This window comes from Chiloscyllium punctatum, chromosome 5, assembly GCF_047496795.1.
Source record: "Chiloscyllium punctatum isolate Juve2018m chromosome 5, sChiPun1.3, whole genome shotgun sequence".
NCBI classification, from domain to species: Eukaryota; Metazoa; Chordata; class Chondrichthyes; order Orectolobiformes; family Hemiscylliidae; genus Chiloscyllium; species Chiloscyllium punctatum.
The window spans coordinates 114,792,789-114,815,971 of NC_092743.1; the positions used below are offsets into that span (position 1 = coordinate 114,792,789).

A 23,183-nucleotide genomic window follows, 5' to 3' on the forward strand; every position below is an offset into this window, starting at 1 on the left:
GTGTGTCAGACGGTCCGACATCGTATAAGACTTAACTTCAAGTGAGCTGAGTTAGCAATTGTTTTCAGAGTATCAGGTAACAAAACAGCATTTACAGCACGTTCAGCAATTTGTCAAAAGGAAATAAATTACAGTTATACTACTTATCAAATTTTAGCATAAAATATGGATGATTTTTGAAGAGACTTGAGTGCCTGAAAGGATATTCCAGGAATAAAATAAAAGGTAAACCTTTCCAATTTTTCTTGTCCAGTGTTTAATTCCGTTCAATTGAGATTTTTTTGTTTAATAAACCTATGCATATTTTTTAAAAATGTTTATTGGTAGGCAAGTTAGCTTAAAATCCTGTCATTATGGCTGGAATTATAAGAGCAGTAAAGCCTTATGAGGAGCTAAATGACTTACTCCTGTTTCAATGTATGCCAGTTACTGTATTCAGTTTAAAGCAGCATTTCACCAACTATGGCATCAAGGAGCTGGAATAACAGAAATAAATGGGATTAGGAGGAGTATTCTTCAGCAGTTTGGAGTCAGAACTGGCACAAAAGAAGGTAATTGTCATTGCTTGAAGCCCATCATTTCAGCAACAGATTCTCAGAGTAATGTCTTGGACACAACAATTATTTCACCAATAACCTGCTCTCTATTATAAAATCAGAAATGGACAGCATGCTCATGTTTGCAGTGTTCAAATTTGCATTTCTTCAGATAGTGAAGCATGCAATCATGGATGGGCTCATAAGAAACACGTAATATCCATCTCCACAAGTGGAAACTTCCAGAGTAGGATGGAAACTGAGTATTTTGTGATAGGAGACTCACCTTCTCTAGTACCGACAAGGCACAAAGCAGAAATGCAATGAAATTATTGTTTACTAGCAATGGGACAGCTGCAACATTCAAGAAGCCCAACACTACTCAGGACAAAGAACTCCTTTTCATTTCACCATCAGCTCACTGTGGGTGCATGCATTTTTTTTGGCAACCCTCAACATCCATAATTACAGCAGCAAAGTAACCTGTTTTTTATGTATATAAAAAGTTAGGCACCTTTCTGATTTTGGTATAATACAGTTCCTTCATCATCCTGGGCCAAAATCCTGATACACCCTACCCTACAGCTCTGAAGCAGTACCTTCATCACGTGGCTGAAGGGATCCAGGTGGTTGTCCATCAGCCTCTCAAGAGCAGGTAGGAATGCGCAGTAAATGTCAGTCTTACCAGTCATGACCATATCAGAGTGAATATTTCCTTTCTTCAGAGACTGATACCTAGTTGCATAATTTTCATTACACTTGTTCCATTAGAATCTATTTTGTAACTTGACCAGCACACAGAGAGTCAAACCTTACCTATATACACAAATAAAACCAAATTCTTGGAATTCATATACAGATATGGCTCTGATACGTTAAATAAATCAGTTTTACAACTTAGTTGCCTCTTGCCCACTCTTCAGTTGCATAATCCTCAACTCTGGAATCCCTCGTCAACTTCTGTGACTAACTCACTTTTTTCCTGTAAGATAATTCATAAACCTACCTTTGTGACCAAGTTTTTGGTCATCCGACCTATTATTTACTTCCATTATCTGTATTTTGAAATACCTGTGAAACTCCTTAATGGCATCAAGGGAGCTATGCAAGTTGTTGCTAAACTCATTGGGTAAACTACACAAGAACATTCTTAGCCTAACAGCTCAGTATACGACAATGTTTTGTTCATTATCTATCATTTTTTGTGATTTATCTGTCCACAGTTATATATGCTCTAATCATCACAGGTGGTAACTTCCTAACATCCTCAGAAAATTTAATTCATAAAAGGAGAATTATTCATCTGGGATGCAAATGGTGTTTAAATTCATTTTATGCTATATAGAATAGACAGTAGTGAACCAAAATAAGTTGACTGTAATTTTCCCATATATTCTGACTATCAACATTTATGCCAGAAATAATAATATTACAAGAATTCTCAGCCAAGAGTGTGTGTCATTTGAATTCAGTAGTCCCAATTGATATGTTGTAGAGCTATCAGAAAAAAGCTTTATCTCCAATAGGTTCACTTTAAGTAACTGATTCCAATGATTCCAATAGCATTAGGCAATAATCACATCTTGCTTAGTGGGTTAGACATGATTTTTTTCAACCACAACTTGTACCATTAGTCAGCTTCCATATCTTCAGACTGTGTGAAGCCTATAACGAGAGGCTGCACTTTGTGGTCAGAGATAGCATAAAGATCTTCCTACAAATGGAAGGAAATTGGACATGGTCATCATTGCCAGCCATCAAGAACAATTTCCAGTGACAACTCACATATGATTTCTACATCCAACTTCTTTTTAACTTAACTGGCACTAATACAATATTCATCTATGTTCTAAATTCAGTGAGGTTATCCATTTTTACAGCGTACTTTAGTGGGCAATCCATGAAGAAATACATCATCTATGATGTCTGAACTATGTTGGACACTGAGATTATGTTGAATTCTATGGGATTAAAGTAGAGAAGCTTGCATGATTGCTCCTCCCCTCAGGAAACGTCGGATAGTTTGAACAATTTTGTTCTTGCATGATTGACTATCCCGGAATGGTCAGATTCAAACCTGGAAAAGGTATTTTTCCAGGGTAGGGTATAAAACAATGTGAAAACCGTATGAGAGTACTGACCAGAGTTGACATTGAATTCACTGAATCAACTTAGAAGATGGAAACAAGAAAATGCAAACCAGAAGCTTACACTTTTTTTAAAAAACTGCCCAAGTCCATCACACACAGACTTGTCACCAAACTTTGTGAACAAAAACAATCTGGAAGTACAAATTAACATGAATTCAAGTGACAAACTTCCAGGAGAAAAGGCACAGATGCAAAAAAAAAAGAAAGTGATACCAAGAATGGAGGAAGTTTGTGACGATTCTGGACTCTTGTTAGCCCAGATTCTTAAAATTAACAGCTCCTTCATCATGACTTCTCACTCAATTTCGGTATATTCACTTTTATTTGCAAGTTGAATGAGTAAGAAAGTGATTTACTTCCAAAATTGGTAAATAAAAATTACCAACCTGTGTGCACCCTCTCAAAAACATGGCCTTCAGACCACTACATCCTCCCACTAGAGCCTCTATCCCATCCTTCGTCACCTGGTCACACCAGGAAATGTTTAAATGTTCAAGGTTTCGATTACCCTCACTGAAAGGCAAAGAAAATGCAGTTCAGTAAAGGTATAATTTAATTCATAAATTTAAAAAGTCAATAGAAGTCCCTAACTTCACCAAATTAGGAAAAAAGACTTTGAATCAGACTTTGAACAGTCTAACATCTTACTAAGTAATGGGATACCACCCCACTTACTGTATTTCTTTAAGTATTTGCATTTTTAGTTTGATAGCTTTGAATAAGTTCTGAAACAAGTCATCAACCTGAAATGACAATTCATTTCTTCTCTTTCTACAAATGTCTGACCTGATGAGTATTTCCAGCATTCATTTTTTTTTGGACAATTGAATGTGTTATGGTCTCCTTACATATTTTACAGGTAACCACTCATGATGATCAAAGTTACTTGATAGACTGGGGTTACACTAAATTTAGTTGTTCCAGAGAATAAAGAAAACAAATTTGTGAATGGAAATGTAAGGTTGAAATCTAAGGCGTTCAAAACTCAGAAGGTGGTACAATTACTTAATAATTAGTTTACTGAGTTTGACATGCTAACTGGGACAAAATTTCCATACCACTCACTCCCCCAAAGCCAACACGCTTTACTGTAGAAATTAGTATATTTTCATGGTCAGAATCTCATTGATTTAATTTTAATTATCCACCCAGTTTAGAATTACAGATATAATGAGGAAAATTTATTCTTAACGCTGGTGATAAGTGATTAAGAGCACAAGAGACTTAGCGCGACCAAACAAAGGAGCAGAAAACTTAAAATAAGCCAAGTTATTATGTTCATTTTCTTCTCAACATAACAAGCAGTAATTCTATAGCAGACCTCATGCGCAGACATGGACAAGGATTATTTCAGGACAGTGAGCAAAGAAAAATAACAGAACAGATGGTCCAAGATGATTTTGAAATCTTAAAATGCTTTATTTTTATTCGTGCACAGATTGGAAGCATCAATGACTAGGCCAACAGTTATTGCCAATCCTAGTTACCCTTGAAAAGGTGGTGGTAGGCTGCCTTCTTGAACTGCTGCAGTCATTTTGTTGTATGAAGGCCTACAATAGTATTAGGGAGAATTCCAGGATTTTGGTCCAGTGATACTGAAGGAAAAATGTTCGCTTTCTAATTCAGGATAGTGAGTGGCTTGGAGGGGAAATTTTAAGTGGTGGTGTTCCTTGTACCTATTGCCCTTGGCCTTCTAAATAGTAACCATCATACGTTTGGAAGGGACTGTAAGGAGCCTTGGTGAATTTCTGCAGCTGATCTTAAAGCTAGTATACTGTGCTGCTGAGTCTTGGTGGTCAAGGGAATGATTGTCTATGGAAGTTGTGCCAGTCAAAAAGGCTGCTTTGTCCTGGATGGTGTCAAGCTAGAGTTTCATTGGAGCTGCAGTCATCAGGCCAGTGCAGTGTATTCTAACACATTCCTGAATTGTACTTTATAGATGGTGGACAGGCTTTGTTTAGTCAGGTGGTGAGCTACTGGCTGCCAGATTCCTAGCCTCTGACCTGCTCCTATAGCAACAGTATTTATACGGCTTATAGAGCAGGTATACTGAAGAAAGGGTTCCATAGATTAGGATCACAGTGGCTGTGGAAGCTGGTGCCAAAAATGTATTGTAAGACAAGGAAGAAGCCAATGTGCCAAGTCTAGAAGGTATGGTGATTTTTCTAGGTATAGAAGATCAGAGTGAGTGAGGATAGGGAAGAATCTGAAAGGAAGAATCTTAGTCAGTTCTCATTGAGCTAGGCAACAGCAGAATTTGGCAAAGTTGAGATACTATGATATTTTACAATGGTTTTATCTTTTGAACAAGGTTAAAAGAGGGAGGAGTTCAAACTCCAGTACTAATTCACAAAAAAAGACTTAATTACTGATATAAATAAAAGATAAAAGATGTCAGATATACTTGTATGATTAGTATAAAAAGGGGGTGGAGCAATTCTCCCTTGCCCAGGTTAGAAGCAATTTGATATGCATGATTTAAGTATGAAATCAATTCCATTCACAGCAATCACTATCAAAATTCAATTTATGATTCTGTAGAACTTACAATTACTGACTTAATTATGGGATAGAAAGCCCCATTTGTGCTGATAGTACAAAGTTAGATGGCATGTAGAACAACGTGGTCATTTTCAAACAATATAGATTCATGGAGTTTGAGAATAAATTCAAAATGAACATTATATTAACACAAAATGGAGTTCAGAAATCAGGAGATCTTTTCTTCCCTGTCAGTACACATGGAATTACACAAGGCCTTCAAATCTGACAAGACACAGGAGTGTGGACAAACTTTGAGATTTCACCGAGAAGACCTTAAAATGCAATAAACCTTTTCTGTGGTTTATGGCTGCCCTTATCCAAATAATTAAACAATCTGGTTTGCAGTATTGCCCACAGACTTGTCTACTTCACTGCAGCCCAGTGTAACAGAACCATATCTATCACAATGATCTTGAAAGGGTGAAAGCTGACTCCATCGTTTGACAATGGTCAGATCTCACAAAATTTGTAAGAACTTTTAAAAACAGATAACTTCATCACATGGAAAACTAGTTTTCTGATAAGAGGCATTTAATAAATCATAACTTGCAGGAGGGAAAGGAGAGAGAGAGAGAGAGAGAGAAAACTCCAGACTGGCAAAAGATCTACTAGCTAGCAGAGAAGTCAGGTTAGCCTTCACCTATCTACTTAACTAAATCAACTTTTCACCATGGGAATTTGAATATATCTTAGCAGGAGTGAAGCAAGAGAAACATACGATTACAACCGCCAAATCACAGTGAATTTGTTTCCCCACACCCCCAATCACTATTTGATTAAGTGCTTCAAAAAAAAAATCACTAGCCTACAAGTTACAAGACTTCAAATCGGGAGAAGCAAGCACGACAGTAAAATATTTTGGATGTTTAAGACCCAAGTGCACTTTTCCATTCTTGAGTGTATGTGGTTGTAAATGCATTTCAGGTATTAAGTAATAACGATATATTCTTTTAAACTCATGAGAAAACTTGATATTAACGGTCACAGCAATTGGTGTTAAAACACAACTTTATTTGTAAAAACAGTCAAGCAGCAAAGGGGAACTATTCTACCATTTCTCCCATCCACGTAACAGTGTAGATAAAAGAGCAACATTGAGATGTATTTAATTCAGTTTATCAATACAGGTGTTATGCCCCAAATGGGCTGTCTCCCCTTAATTTATTATATTACTTTCCCTTAAAATTTTCTGTGCCAATTTGTCTTGACCATGTTATGTGACAATAAGTCTCATACCTGAGCCACTTCCCAAATAACACCACATTGGAATGGTTACTGACCACCTTAAATATAAAGGCCCTTATTCTTGGCCACCTGAAGTTGTTGGAAAGAGTCAATAAGAATGGGCAATTGAACATCTTAAAAATTTGCAGATAATCAGAAAAGGCCAACATCGAAATGCATTAAAAAAAATCATGCTTGGAGAATTGGTCTGATTTTTTTTGAAGAGTTGATTATAGTAGTAGCAGAGAAGAATATTTATTAACGTTATGGACTGCCAGTAGGCATTTAGTTTAGTGCCTCAAAACAGAACGTTAGCTAAAGTTAAAGCTCATGGAATTGAAGTTATTGACCTGGCTAGGAAACTGGCCGAGTAGCAGGAGACTGACAGGAGGGATAATGGACAGATATTTTAATTGCCAGGATGTGACTGATGGCATTCTGCAAATACTTTTGTTGGGGCCTCAACTACTCACTATCTTTATAAACACTGTGGATGATCAAGGAAAAAGTCAAAAATCCAAGTTTGCCAGTAACACAAAAATCCGCCAATCTAAGAGATGTATCAAGTAAATAGGGAAAACTATGGTAAATTGTTTTCAGTGTTAGTATCGACAGAAATTAATAAAAATTATTAACGGAATGTTGACATGTTAGTATAGGAGGTGGAAGTAGCACTTTAGCTATACAAAACCCTGGTTAGACAGCAGTGAACAGGCATGAGAACAACACTTTACTAAGTATATACTGGCCTTGAAGGGAACAAAGCATAAATTCACCAGAATGATAATTCAGCACTTGAAATCCAGTTCAAGAACAATTATACACACTGGAGTTATACACCCTACAATTTAAAACATCAGTGTGATTTGTTCAAAATTTTCAATATATTAAATGGAAGCAATTACCAAGATAGAAACAATTTTAGGATGACAGAGGTGAAAACTAAAAATCAGAACCTGGTCTTTTCAGAATGGAATTAGGAAACACTTCACATGCAAGCAATGCAAATAGCAGTTCATGCTACATCAATTGATAAAATTAAAATTGAGATGATTTGTATATTATTTTATTCAGCAAACAGACATGGTGGGCTGAAGGGTCTGTTCCTATGCTGTTCTAGTCTATATTTTGTGGTAATTAAACAAAATGGAAGTAAAGATGGGTACATAGAGTTATGTCACAGAACTGTCAAGATTTTGTTAAATGGAGGGTTCAAGCACAGATTTAAAGAGTCTGTTCCTGCTCCTAAGCAATGGATGAGTTAACTGCACTTAATGTCACAAAAGCCTTAGAGCTCAATATAACAAAACCAAAGTTCCCTAATGTATAAAGACTAACCAATCTACTGACTTTTAGTAATTATGTAGCAATCTGAACATTCTTATCTCATCAGCCAACACTAGTCACATGATAGGTAACTGTTGCATTTCATTCACAGGATTCCATGCCAAGGCCACAGGGAAAGGGAAAAAAAACAAAGGCTCGGGAAGTTTTACATTTATACAGTGATAACAGCTGACTCCCTCCCAGCCTTAATTCAACAAACTTGAACAGTTTCTCACTTCTTTCACCATGTCCTGTTAATGTCCTCCATAAGTTACCTTCCTCCCTATGAAAAATTCTCCGCTGCCTTCTTGGCAGTGCAATTTCTTCTACTAGCTTTACCTATTCCACTGCGTTGCTGAAAGAACTTAGTTTCTACCTGACTGTGACAGCCTTAATAGCATATAGTACATATACTGTGCATAGACTACACTTTATATGCAGTAAAACATTACTTTTGTAAACCAAGCATGTGGAATTACAAACATAATTGCAATATATTTTATAGCCTGAGTTTTAAACAAACAAACAAAGTCAATCACACAACACCAGGTATAGTCTGTAGATTAGAGTGGTGCTGGAAACACACAGCAGGTCAGGCAGCATCAGAGGAGCAGGAAAATTGACGTTTCGGGCAAAAGCACGATTTTCCTGCCCCTTAGATGCTGCCGGACCTGCTATGCTTTTCTGGTACCATTCTAATTTACACTCTGATTTCCAGCATCTGCAGTCCTCACTTTTGCCGACCAGGTATAGACTAACAGGTTTATTTGGAGATGCCGGTGTTGGACTGGGGTGTACAAAGTTAAAAATCACAACACAACGTTATAATCCAATAGGTTGAATTGGAAGCACTAGCTTTCGAAGCAACGCTCCATCATTCTCACTTTGCAGAGCCATCCGTACTAACGGAGAAAAGCACATAAGGAGGTTATTCCTTTAAATCATGATATAACTGAACAAACTTGTGCAAAGATCCATTAAGTAGACTTGATCATATACGCAGCTTTTAAAATTTCTGCCCATGAACCTGCATAAAGTGCAAGCTAATAATGATACACAGAGGGCAACAGAGCTTTGGTGAATAATGGGGCAAACAGAAACTCAATGACATTAAAAACTGAGCAACAAACGGTGGATAACTAAGTGATGGCAAACCAAAGGGGTGAATTCAATGTCAAATCAGGTATACAAAAGACAATTGAAAGTTAAATGCATATCTGATTAAGAGAGAACAAAGGAAAAAGGGAGTAACAAGTTTACAAAGTTAACAGGGAAGGCTTGGCGTCATGTATGTTTGTGGCTGTTCAAGAATTAAAACAGGCAGAGCTATTCAAATATTTCTTTTGCCGAACCATTTTGAATCTGAAGGTACTTTCGCATTGAGTAATTTCGTAAATTGACGTACTGTTCTTCTGTCAATTGTCCTAAATGCAGCAATCTCATTGTAATCACAAAGATGTTCAGATCTTTAACACCTTTTCACAACCTCAGGCTGTCATAACATGCTTCATAACCAATTAAGTGTGAATCTGAAATCTGTGTGTATACATGCTAGTGTGAATCAGTTAGTTTAGTTGGCTGGATGACTGGCTCGCAAAGCAGAGTGACACCAATAACACAGGCTCATTTCCTATACTGGCTGAGATCATTATGACAGTTCTGGCTTCTTGACCTTGTCTGTTCCCTCAGGCATGGTGACTCCCAGGTTAAACCCACCAAAACATTACTAAAAAGCTAAAGGTTAAGCCCTTTTGTCTTGTAATGATAAGTTGAAGATGAAAAACTTCAAGTCGTCCCCTGTTAGCAATATTGTATTTGGTTCTATGTGGTTGTATTTTTATGCTATGAAGCAGACATCTGTGCATGGTTAGTGTTAAGTAGAGACATGAGTACATGGGAGTTTGCTCACCTAAACCTTGAACACACCAAAAGGAATATATGACTTCAAACCTCCAAATCATAGTTTTTATTTTTAAAAATTGAGATGCAGCCATTATCTTCCTCTGCTGCAACTCTACTGTCAGCTCTGGCCTTCACCAAACTACTGGGTTTTGCTGTTAGCACCTTTTGAACAGGTAACTCAAAGAAATGAAACATGGTCTGTCCCATCGATACCTGAAATGGGGCAGGACCTTCAGTAATTTATCTTTCAGTAATCTACACACAATCTAATGGATTCATCAGGCTTAGGAACTAATACTAAGTGAGCTCCAACTGCTTTGACTGGGTTCAATGAAGTTGTTTTCCAGCATGTATTGAATCAGTGTTTCTACCAGAGTATGTTTTTCTGTGTTTGAACAAGAATGATGCTGTTGTATCGACACTGACACTCCTACATTCTGATCATGCCGAGCTAATGTAGTATTAATTGTGTATCTCCTAAGATTACTTAATACTCTTTATTAAGTAATGAGCCAAGTGCTGGCAAATGGAACTAGATTAGGCTAGGATATCTGGTCAGCATAGACAAGTTTATTTGAACTGATTTGTGATCATGAGATTAAAAGTCCATTAAAATTGATTAGGGAGAAATTCTAAAACCAAAAAGAAGAGTACTTAAGTATATGGAATACATGCCTATCCTTCTGGAAGGGCTCACAAGGGCATGTAGGCTAACGTGAACTTTTGAAGGTTTCCAACAAAACTGAACAATAAGCAAACAAACATTCGACAACTAAAAATGTTTCCAGTTGGAGAAGAAGTATTGCAAAGTAAACCTTAGAAAGCTAACTTCAGTGCTCTTTACAAAGTAGGGTTAGAAGAGTTAGTAAAATGACTTAGAGTCATAGAGATGTACAGCACAGAAACAGGCCCTTTGGTCCAATTCATCCATGCCAACCAGATATCCCAAAAACAGAAATGTAATGCTGAGACTGTACATGGATCTGGTCAGATTATATTTGAAATATTGCGAGCAGTTTTCAGTACCCATATCCAAGAAAGGATGTGCTGGCATTGGAGGGGATCCAGAGGAGGTTTACAAAAATGATTCTACAGGTGAAGGGCTTGTCACATGAAGACTCTAGATCTATACTCTATGGAGTTTAGAAGGGTGAAGGGGAGATCGCAAATGAAACTCATGGAATATTAAGAGGCCTGGATAGGGTGGATGTGGAAATGACGCTGCCACTAGGAGGAGAAACTAAGACTCAGGGCACAGCATCAGAGTAGGACTCACCTTTTCAATCAGAGACGAAAAGGAGTTTCTTCAGTCCAGAGTTCATGTTTTGACACACACACACATACACATGTTGTAAACAGTTGCAGTCCCAGCACTGATCCCCACTGGTCACAGGTCACCACTCTGAAAAATAACCCATTTTTCCATTCTGTTTCCTGCCCATGAGCCAATTATTCCTCCATGCCAATATACTACCTCCAACACCATGGCTCTTATCTCATGACTTAGCCTTTGAGAAGTACCTTGTCGACCTTGGAGGTTCGCATTTGCTGGTTCTCCTCTATCCATTATGGCTGAGACTTCCTCAAAACACTCTAATGAATTTATCAGACACAAGTTCCCTTTCATGAAACCATGCCGATCCTGCTTGAATAGATTATGACTTTCCATATGTTCTGCTATTGCCTCCTCAACAATATAGGCTAATTGGCCTATGGCAACCCACTTTTTGCCTCTCACCCCTTTTCAAAGGGAGTGTCACATTAGCAGTATTCCAATCCAAAAGAAAGAAAGATATGTGAAATAGATGTAAACAGTAGCTGTGAAAAGGAAGAAACAGATCTACTCCACTGAGACCAAAGCCAACAAGACACTGGGGGGAGGGGGGTGGATTTAAGATAAATGGCACAGAGATTGTACTCAAGTTGTGACATGCAATGTTCAATCCGAGTAGTTGCAAAGTGCTCAAGCAGAAATAAGACCTCATTTCTTCAGCTTGCATTGACCGCCACTGGAACACGAACGCAGGGCCATGGACAGTCATGCTAGCATGAGAGCAAGGGGTTTAGTGAAATGGCATGCAATTGAAAGGTCAGTCATTCCTATAGACAGGAGTGCAAAATGATCAGACTGTCTCCATTTAATCTCACCAACATAAAACAGTGCATTGTGGGCAGCACATTTGTTCGAGAATTTGCTTATACCCCTGTGTCTGAATTTAACAAGTCAGATTTAAGATCCTGATCAACTCGAGCACATGTTCAATCCTACCCATCACTATTATCACCTCAAGACAGCAATTCCAACCTGCTTTACTTTCAGGTATACCTCTTCAATAATTGCCGTCTTTGCCAAGTTCCAGCCAAACTTAGCTCACTAAATTTGTCTACACCAAACTTAACTGACTCAATTAAGCTGACTCAGCCCTTCAATGCAGTGAATTCAAAATCCTTACCCTCTTGCAAATATTTAAGGCCTCATTCAAACCCAGCAAGGTTTTCTCAATTTCTTTACCACCACACCTTCCATTGCTATGTATTACAAAGCTTTTAGTGATCTTTATTTTATGCACCGAGAGCACTCCTGCTTTTCTGCATTGGTATCATTTTTTCTACCATTATAGGAGTATTAGAAGCTAAACATTGACCATACTCTTGACCATTGCTTCCAACTCTAACCAGTACCTCTTGGGACATTGCTGCATTAAAACGTGCATAAGAAATTTAAGTGAACGTTTTTGGTTTGACCCTTTTTTAAAAAAATTCCAAAACTGAACACTAGGTGACAGCATGTACAGTAGTTTTATTCAACCTCACTTCAGCTTTTCATTTTAAATGCTTCCAAGTAATGCCATGTAAAGCTGATATTCTCAGGCATTTTTATTTTTGGATTTTCTCCCCGGCTGAATACATTAATATTCATATTTGACTTGTGGTCTCCCCTTCAAACACAACTTCCTTTAAATTATCTCAGTACCAGTAATGCTCCTACCAGAGTTACAGTTCAAACTCAATTCCCGAAGGCAAGCAGGAGACTGCAATATACTGTCAACTTTAAATAAAGAGTAAACACAATAATTGCAAAAAAGAACCAAAACAATTACTAACAAATTGAAAGCTTATATTACTTCTGGAAATATTCTAATTGGGCATTTTCCTAAACACTCAATAATATTTTCAAGATTACACCCCAAAAAGAATGTTAAAATAGGGACACCAGGGACAAAGACGTTGCAGGAGGGGAAGGGACAGAGGAGGAACATTTCCATGAAGCTTGCTGAAAAGAAAAAGAAAGCTGAATACAGGTTTAGAGCAAGGATTGTGAATTATACAATTCTATTATGTTTCAATTTGGCCAGAGGTAACCATACAATTTAATAGGGTTTATTAAAGGAGTCAGAAAAAGGATTCTCTGGGAAATGTGTGCCACAAAGACCATCATGGACCTAGTAAATGAGGTGCTGTAGAAGCATGCCATTGGGTGAGGACTATTTCTGGGAAACGCAGGAGGAATGGAGCTACTGTTACAGATGACAAAGAGCCAAAACCAAGGAGAGAGAAAACTGAGGTTAAATGGACTGGAGACAGAGTTGGAAAGACTTAGAGCCCACATTGTGGCACACTTATGCAGTGAGCGAGGGAAATCTTTTTAAGTAGTACTGGAGATTGGAAAATCATTAATTCCTCACCTCTAACACTCATTTATCTCTTTTAAGCTAACTTTCTTTTCCAGTTTTTATTCACTTCCTGTACATGATTTAAATCTAACTTTTCTTCACTTCGACATTATAGCCCAAAATTTCCAAGGACAGTGGCAACAAGCTGTCAGTCAATACAGCAGAACTGACGTACTGAAGAGGAGCTCATCATTCATCGCTAGCAATATGGCACAGTAAGTGATAGTATAGCACCTAGTGGCTAGTCAAGAATACCTTGAAGTAGCCAACTAAGTGTTACTTTCCATTTATGTAGACATTTTGTCTGCCAACAAGATAGCCCCTCAAAGGCTTCCAAAGGTAGCCCTTAGTTACTGGCACTCTTCCCATCTGCAAGTATCACCCTTATGGTAGCAGCATTACCATGCTCCAGACCATGGTTTTCCCAAATCCCAAAACAAGTTGGTAGGTGTCAGCACATTGGCTTAAAAATGTGTTGCTGGAAAAGTGCAGCAGGTCAGGCAGCATCAAAGGAGAATCGACGTTTCAGGCATAAGCCCTTCTTCAGGAATGAGGAGGGTGTGCCAAGCAGGCCAAGACAAAAGGTAGGGAGGAGGGACTTGGGGGAGGGGAGTTGGGAATGTGATAGGGCGGAGAGGTCAGGAAGAAGATTGCAGGTCAAGAAGGCGGTGCTGAGAAAAGGTGGGGGAGGGGAAATGAGAAAGCTAGAGAAATCTGCATTCATCCCTTGTGGTTGGAGGGTTCCGAGGCGGAAGATGATTCGCTCTTCCTCCAGGCGTCATGTTGCCGTGGTCTGGCGATGGAGGCGGCCAAGGACCTGCATGTCCTTGGCGGAGTGGAAGGGGGAATTAAAGTGTTCAGACACGGGGCGGTTGGGTTGGTTGGTGTGGGTGTCCCAGAGGTGTTCTCTGAAACGTTCCACAAGTAGGCGGCCTGTCTTCCCAATGTATAGGAGGCTACATTGGCTACATGCAGGTCCTTGACCTCCTCCATCGACAGACCATGGCAACACGACGCCTGGAGGAAGAGCAACTCATCTTCCGCCTAGGAACCCTCCAACCACAAGGGATGAATACAGATTTCTCCAGCTTCCTCATTTCCCCTCCCCCCACCTTTTGTCAGTCCCAACCCTCAGACTCAGAACCGCCTTCTTGACCTGCAATCTTCTTCCCGACCTCTCCGGCCCCACCCCCTCACCTTAACCTCCTTCCACCTATCGCATTCCCAACCCCCCTCTCCCAAGTCCCTCCTCCCTACCTTTTATCTTAGCCTGCTTGGCACACCCTCCTCACTCCTGAAGGGCTTATGCCCGAAACGTCGATTCGCCTTCTCCTTTGATGCTGCCTGACCTGCTGCACTTTTCCAGCAACACATTTTTAAGTTCTGATCCCCAGCATCTGCAGTCCTCACTTTCTCCTAGTCAGCACATTGACTAAAGAGGGTGGTGACCCCGTTTAGTGAAACTGGGGCCATAGTGGTACATCCTCCAACTGAGCAAAAAAAAAATTAGTTCTGTGTCTTGGTGATCAATCTACAATATGACTAGATGAAGAACCTTGCTATGCTTGCATTGTTTGCAGATGCCATAGATCTCTTGCAGAGAGCACCAAACTGGATCAGATGTCTGATTTCAGCTACTCTTTGCTCAAAGATCTGCAGTTACTCGCACAGGCATGAATGTGTTCCTTTGCTCGTTATCACAAAACTTGGGGCATTTTACCTCATGTTAGTTAAGGTAGACTTCAAATTACTGCATCCATCACTTGCCATTCTAATTATTTTTTGTTAGGCTCTCAAATGAAGAATGTATATTTATTACACATTTTAAAAGATAATTATGGGGTAGACACCTCTTTAAACTGTTCATTAGGTAAATAAAGTTGTCTCTCAACAAATGGTAAGGGGAAAACCATTAACTTTCCCTAGGATATTTATCTCTTTCTTTCTTAACCAATTGTGATGAAGTCACCACTCAGAATGGACCTGCCGACTTTTTTTCAGCATCCACAGTACTTTCCTTCTCAGCTCCTTTTATGATGATGTTTGAAACATCTCATGTATAGGTCTGTGTACAAGAGCAGCATTATGCATATTTGTCAACTTACAGATATGGTCTTTTGAGAATAACTTTACTACAACATTAGTGGTCCGGCCAGACTCAGAATGACTAAAAAGTAGACAAATTGTTGTGCAGTGTGCCTGGACGTCAAAATGGCTGGCACTAACAATCATTCCTTACAAAATAAGAATGTTTGAATGACATTTTGAACAGTGCTTGAAAGTCAGCATGCATCTCAAAAGCAAAAAAAAACTCATCCAAAACTTTTGATCAACTGTCAAGATAAACAACTTTAAGATGACAATGAAAAATGTGATTGGGAGATAGCATTTATATTCACAGAAAATAAAAACTGAAGCTGTGTTATGGAAGTCAAGAACTTCTTAATAATAGCCACATAAATTCAGCAAGCTGCTAGCAATAAAGTAAACTATAAACAAGTCCAGCTAGTATTAATATAGATTTGCAGTAGAGTATTTTTAAATGTATACTGGCTATCAGGCCATAATTGAGTTAAGAATCTAAATTTTAATACTCATTTATATTTTAGCATAACATAATCAAAGGATGAAGTAGACCTTTATCAGCTAAGCTTTATAATCAGTTTTTGTTACAAGAGATTGTTAACCACATGATTAGAATAGTCTAAATTTAATAGTTGATGTCAAAGTTTTTCATTAATTTAGATGGAACATAAAATTGATGAGTCTGCAGACAATTGTTTACCACATCAAAATCAAAGGCCAACTATCGAACACTGAAAGAGGAGCTTGTGGACAATGATGATTAATGGGCACTTTAAATGCCAGCATTTAATTATGTAAAAGATATGCTCATTATGGTTTTAAAATTATGCAGATATGGAAAAACATTAAAATAAAGTATACTGCCATCATTTATCAGCTTCGTTAGTATTAAATAAAATGTTCAAACCTGTCAGCGGAGATCATAAAGGATGCAAAAAAAGTAATTTATTGTTCCAGGACTGAAAAAAAAGACCAAACAAGCTCCTTCTGCTTTGTTTCAACTACAAATTATTGGCATTTTCAAACTCTCTAACCAAAATAAGTTAGCACTTTTTACTGAATAGGACCAGTCACCACACTTAAGACTCGGGCATTGATTTGTGTTTAAATACAAAAACGTATCTTTTACTAATGCAGAAATTTTTCTGCTTGCTGTCTACTTTTAGCTCATCCACGTGAAAGCCACACTGCAGTGCAGCGTTCAAATTTCAGGCCCAAGAAGCAAGCCCAGCCCATTTTAAGCTTCCAAAGGCCTGTCCTACAGCTCCTGACTGAGGTATAACCTGCCAACAGTAAATAACTATCTTGGCTATGAAGGATAAAGTCACAGTTCAACAGTGCTGCTACTCTCTTAGCTCGAGCAGTGGACGACCATCCAGCTCTTCATTACAAGAATGTTGCTCTCCTCCACCAGTTCTGACCTGCCATATCTATAATTCCTCAAGTGGGTCCCACTGTGGCAAGTAGTTGAATGGTACATCTGATTATGCTGAGCCCTCGCTGGGTTACAATTCTGATCACAGCAAGTACTTGTCTCACTCCATGCAGTTTTGCACAACATAAACACACTTTCAAAAAAATGTGGATGTTGAAGGCAAAAAATGTGGATATTACCCATCCCTAACTATGTAGCTGTGGTTAGACACTATCTTGAACTGCTGCATTGCATGTGGTGCAGTTACACCCATATAGTGTTATTAGGAAGGCAGCTTTGGGAATTTGATCCAGCAGCAGTGCAGTAATGACCATATATCCCCAAGACTCCTCTGTGGTTTGGAGAAGAACTTTAAAATGATGGTCTCCCATCCATGTCCTGCTCTGTCCTTCTGGGTGGTTTAAGTTGCAGGCTTGGAATGTGCTGTTGAAGGGGAGTTGATGCAGTGCATATTGCAGAGGGTACACACCATTTGCCCCTCTACTGATGAAAAGTGGCAATGAATATCGAAGGTGGCGGATAAGGTGCCAATCAAATGAGCTGCTTTATCCTTACTGAACAATTAAAGCCAGACTCCAGCCAATGAAGTTTTGCCCTTTCAGAAATAAAACATTGTCTCCATCTTTAAAGTGGGTGGTAACACCAATTGGAAACTAAATTTAAAAGCCTTGCTTTAAAAAATTAAAACACTTCAGCAAAGCCTTATGAGTAAGTCAGAATAGGAAGCAAATAAAATTAAAAAGAAAAAAAGATAGAATGAAAGGATAGTGCAAAAAGACACAATCAAAACAGCTTTGTACAATAATTAGCTGCTTCTGATATTTGAATATTCATATTACTATAATGGCAAGAACTTGAAGCTTATAATTTCAGCAATACTTGAAAGACAATTAATATCCTGGACCTGCTAGCAAAATGAATATTTAAAATGTAAATGAAACTGATGAAACAAAACAGTGGTCCTTAAAAAAATACAAGAATAGTTAAAGAAGAAAGGCAAACATAATTACCTCAAAGCCTTCAAAGAATTATTTGTAATCGATACACACGACGTGAGATCCAAGTTTTTCAGTTTAGTACAGAATTTACTAAGACTGATGCACGTGCTGCCAAAAGAAAAATAAAACAGAAACTGTTGTTAACTTGTGAATAAAACACATCAGCCCAATTTAAACCCATTTTACTCACCTGTCATTAATTTTTGTACAACCATTGAGATTTAAATCTTCAATATTCTTACAGTTCTGTGCAAAGGTCCTAAAGATAAAAACAGGTTGCAAAACAAAAATATTTAATTACAAAGTATTATGAAGATCACAAATTCTATTTAAGTGGGTATCCTGAAATTCGTTGAACAGCACAATTGATTTCAGATCAACAATAAGTACTTATTATTCTCAGTGTACAGGTAGATCGATTTTGAATACATAGATAGACCCATGAACATAACCTCAGAAATAGGATCAGGAGGCTGGATGGACTGTTGAACCTGCTCTGCTCCTCAATATGGTTATCGTTGCTCTTGGGCCTCAACTCCACTTTCCCATCTACTTTCTATTTCACCCTGAGAAATCAAAGATCTATCTTTACAAGGAGTCACATACAATTTTGAGCTGCAGATTCTGTCCACGTCTATCACATCAATAGCCGGTCTTAAATTTATATACACCACTGTCATCTCAACCAATTATTGATAATAAACATTGTAACTGAGATCAAATTATTAAATGTAATTACTTACCCTAAGCACAGGATACATATGCACTCTTCAACATCAGCAGACTCTTTACAAGTTTTATGTTGGAAAATTAAATACCACCATCCTCTTTCCTTTAAAGCCTGAACTGACTCATATATGCAACCACATTTTTACTTTTAATAACATTCACACCATCTCTAAACATTTTTATTGAGATTTACATGCAAAAAGATGAAGTTAGCATGGCTAAACATACGAAGTTTATAAAGGTGTTTAGGAAGTATAGATAATGCAGCACCATTGCAAACATAGAACAGCATTCACTACTTTAACCAGGACAATCTCAATACTCTGCACAGGAAAGAGCCCAGACAGTTCGGTGTCAGGCCTCATTGCATGAATTAAATAGTCAAAGCTTGGCAGAAGCATGTTTAAATTATGGGCAACTAGTGAATACTAATGCAGACAGCTAACTGTTTTATTGAAATGTAGAAAATCTCACAGCTTGAATTTATCTGACAGACTGATGATTCTTAACAGACTTATCAAAACTGCCTATTATGACATGCATGTAATTATTGAAGCCTCAGGAAAACTGCAGCCATACACACTCATTGTAGATCTTTAATGCTAATAGCTCTTTTTGGGAAAGGAAGAAAGGAACCAAAAAGTATCCGTGATAAAATGAGAGTCAGAATGTCCTAGTTTAAGTATCATTCAAATATGTATGCATAATGTTGTCCTGAGTTGGATGGTGGTATTTTAGTAAAGAACAAAGCACTGCTGCCTCACAGCGCCAGAGACCCGGGTTCATTTCCCACCTCAGGCAACTCTGTGTGGAGTTTGCACATTCTCCCCGTGTCTGCGTGGGTTTCCTCCCACAATCCAAAAATATGCAGGTTAGGTGAATTGGCCTGGCTAAATTGCCCGTAGTGTTAGGTGAAGGGGTGAATGTAGGGGAATGGGTCTGGGTGGGTTGCGCTTCGGCGGGTCGGTGTGGACTTGTTGGGCCGAAGGGCCTGTTTCCACACTAAGTAATCTAAAACAAAAAAAACACATCATCAAGACCCTTAAAGCAACACAAGTTCACGTGGGCATAAAGGAACTGTTATTGTCCAAAGAAAAAAAAAAGTTTCTCCAGGTGTCTGGCCAGCAGTGCCAAAGAATTAACCTGTTTACTTGTTGTCATGTCTGAGATTTTAGTGTTTTTAATTAGATGGCTTCATTTATCTATTTCAGCTGTGAATTTCCTTGGAATGTTTGAGGTGCTAAGAAATGCAAGCTTAGTTTGTTTTCTGTTTTAGCTTCACTACCACAAAGTTGGCTGTCAGAGTGGTAGCTTCCACCAACAGAATAGCTATGAAGAAAGGCCTTGACAATTGATAAATGCAATTTTAATGATCCTGATTGAAATGTTCCTCATTCAAAGTTATCCTTATCCAATCTTTCAATGATCCACTTAAAGGAAAGCAATTTAAGTTATACAGTATCACATGACTACTACTGAAAATAAAGTTGATTTTAATTCCAGGATCATAAACTACTGTTGTCTTGAACATTGCCATAAAGATATTAGCAGGTGGACACAGCCGTGTCTCACGCTGTGAACCAAGCAGAGAGGCATTTCAAAAATCTCCAACTTCAATTTATTTAAGGGAACCGATGTTCTGGCCAAGAGACCTGAAATTTAGAAATAGTAGACATGACACAAAATACTAAGGTTCATCAATTCTCCAGAGGGACTCATCTTCTAGAAATTTGCATCCTACTAACAAGGTACTGTACCTCGGTTACTTGTACTGCAAGAACATTGTTCACTAAATCTTGCTGTAGGTCATGTGTCTTAAGTTTTCTTTTCAAGGAAAAGTGCATTTTAGATGGCTTGGAACTAAACTGAACTTTTTGCCTGGCTTGAAAACTTTGAAAAGATATATTGTGCCTAGAGGGCCACCCAGTCTGCCATGGATTTTAAAATTATCATTCGGTAAATGCAAGAACATGTCTTATTTCATATAACTCTTTGGTATAGCTTTTAATACGATCAAAGGAAATCTTGAGGATATGGCCGTACTGCGTTCATTTGTCTCCATAGAAATTTAAGGGATTTGATGCTCAAAGTTTTGACATCTTTGCACTGAACTAATATAATAATCAGTTGACTTGGTGAGAGACCTAGATTGCTTCAGATGGTTGTCTTTCTTCTCTTCAAAATAATCAAAAGCAAACTTTGCCTTATCTCGGTCTCATTAAAGAGAAGACAATAGGAGAAGACTCTAAACACAGAGGATCATTTTGGACACGAACTCTGGTTTTCGGCCTCTGTGATGCTAACAAACAAGAAGCACAAGATAATATGATATTTTCTGCCAACAGATTTGTCAGCAGCCTTTAAGTGCTCAGAATCTGAAACTGGCAGCACTTGGATGGGCAAGTAACCTTCCTTTCAAAGTAAATCCACAATCCCATCCCTAAAATATATGAAGGACCAGATAACCAGGGACAAATAGGAATATTTCTGAAGGACAACAATCTAAAAATAGGATCAAATCCTCAAAAGACAGGCATCCAACATCTTGAAGGTGGAAATGATGGATCTCTCGGATTTAAAAACGTGTCAAAGCATGTACTATCTCAGGTCAAGCACAAATTATTCTAATTATTTTAGAATGAGATGAAGGGCTTAACTTATGAGTGAAGTTTGAACACATCAGGCCCTAATCCATTGAACTGTGATTTTTTTAAAACAGAAGGGAAATTAATGAGATGGATTCTGAGGGGTTTGTCCATGCAGAAAAAGACAATAATGAGGTGATGCATTTTAGCCTCACTTTTGAAATGGAGGAGGAAGAGGAATTCACTCTCAGAAGGGATAATTAGTCTGCAGAATTTCTTTTCCACCCCAAGAAATAGTGGAGGTTGGGTTACTGACGTTATTCAAAACTGAATGAAATCAAATAACAAAAGAGCCAAATGTTACGGGGGCAAGTGGGAAACTGAGTTTGAGACTGTCTGGATAGTCGAACAGATCTGTACTTCACTATGAGGCAAGTTGACTGCCCACAGTGTCTAACTGCTGGGTCAAGCTGTAGATTTCTACAAAGTAGAGGAAAACAACTTGCTGATCTAGTTTGAAGTAGCTTTTGAACTGAACAAGAAACAGTGTGCTGTTTGTTAGCAATATTTTAATGGTCACACTGACATAATAGACTGTGAGGAGGATCTGAACGTTAGATCTTACTTGATATCAAAAGCAACTCTGACCATAAGTCTGTATAACTTCACAGTTGATGGTGCTCAAGGCACTCTTCAGTATTCGCACCTTCAGATCCAAATTCAACAGTGATTGCAACCAGATCAGCCATAATCTTAGAGAATGGTAGAGCAGGCTCAAAAGGGTCAAACGGACTACTCCTGTTCCAAAGCCCAATGTAATTTACACAAAAATTGTGCTGGTTCCAATCAGCTAAGCTTTCAGATTGCTTTGGTACAGGAAATCTTGAACAATTATCAGTTAATGCAACAAGAATGAAGAGACTGAAGAATTTCAAACCAACTGCAAATTGGTTATCTGTTTGGGGTTGAAAGTTGACTCAAATAACCTACTTTTAAGTCTTCCAAGGAATCTCCAAGTGATAATGTAACCATTAAATCATCATTTCAGGTTCAAATCCATCAGACTCAGGACAAAGTTGAGCCAGTTATAAAAGAAAAAAATATGCTTGAAGAATAACTTAAATTATTCCAAGCATAAATGTAATCAACAGGAACAGTTTATCAAATCAAAGGGAGCAAAAATGAATAGGAAAGTGTATCTACAAATAGTTTAATACACACTGAAGGATTAACTACTACTCAGATCAATGTGGCTCAAAAGAACACAGTATAACTCTCCTTGCTGGGAGTGCTTTCCTTTTTTCATTAGATTATATTGTTTGAAAACAAGGATGACAAAAAGTTTTGATAAGGGAGTGCAGAACATCCAGTATGAGCCCAAAGAGAGGGAGAAAGCACCGAACAACTAAAACCTACATATTGCCACATATTTACTTTATTATATACTGTATTAACAAACGCAGCACTGCAGATAAAGAGGTAAATTGGCCTAATTTACTTCCTAACTTTAGACATTCATAGAGTAAGAGAGATATACAGCATGGAAAGAAACCCTTCATTCCAACCAGTCCATGTCGACCAGATATCCCAACCTAATCAGCCCATCAAGTCTTTTGTAACTCAATCATAAATGATATGTTTCTCAATTGATTAATGGGGGAATAAAAATAAATTTGAGAATCTAAGAACAGCAAACTTCAATAATTCAAAAATCAGATTTCTCAGGACCTCAGTGCAGAGTATACATTTGCCGAAAAGAAAAATTCTTATGAGCTGGCTAAGAAAACAAGATCCCAATGTCTCCAGTACATAAATGGAGCTCAAGCCGGTCCACTTAAATATGAATACACCTCTATAAGATTCCTGATGCCATCTGATATTCTTACATATGAAAGATGATGCATAAATATAACTTATTTCAGGAAAAATAAAGCCCACATTTCAGACCAAAAATATATTTCTCACAACCCAATATCCCAAATCAGTGAGAACCAA

At 38.1% G+C, this 23,183-nt stretch overlaps 1 protein-coding gene across 1 annotated transcript in view; it reads right to left on the minus strand.

Annotated features, from left to right (window-relative positions):
* Positions 1-23,183, minus strand: part of fbxl2 (F-box and leucine-rich repeat protein 2) — a 180,947-nt gene that overhangs the window by 74,527 nt on the left and 83,237 nt on the right. Inside the window, exons 8-10 of the mRNA XM_072569603.1 lie at positions 18,065-18,133; positions 17,887-17,982; positions 3,073-3,199 (exon numbers count right to left, since the gene is read on the minus strand). Coding sequence (XP_072425704.1) covers positions 3,073-3,199; positions 17,887-17,982; positions 18,065-18,133 — 292 coding nt within the window. The remainder of the gene's footprint in view (positions 1-3,072; positions 3,200-17,886; positions 17,983-18,064; positions 18,134-23,183) is intronic.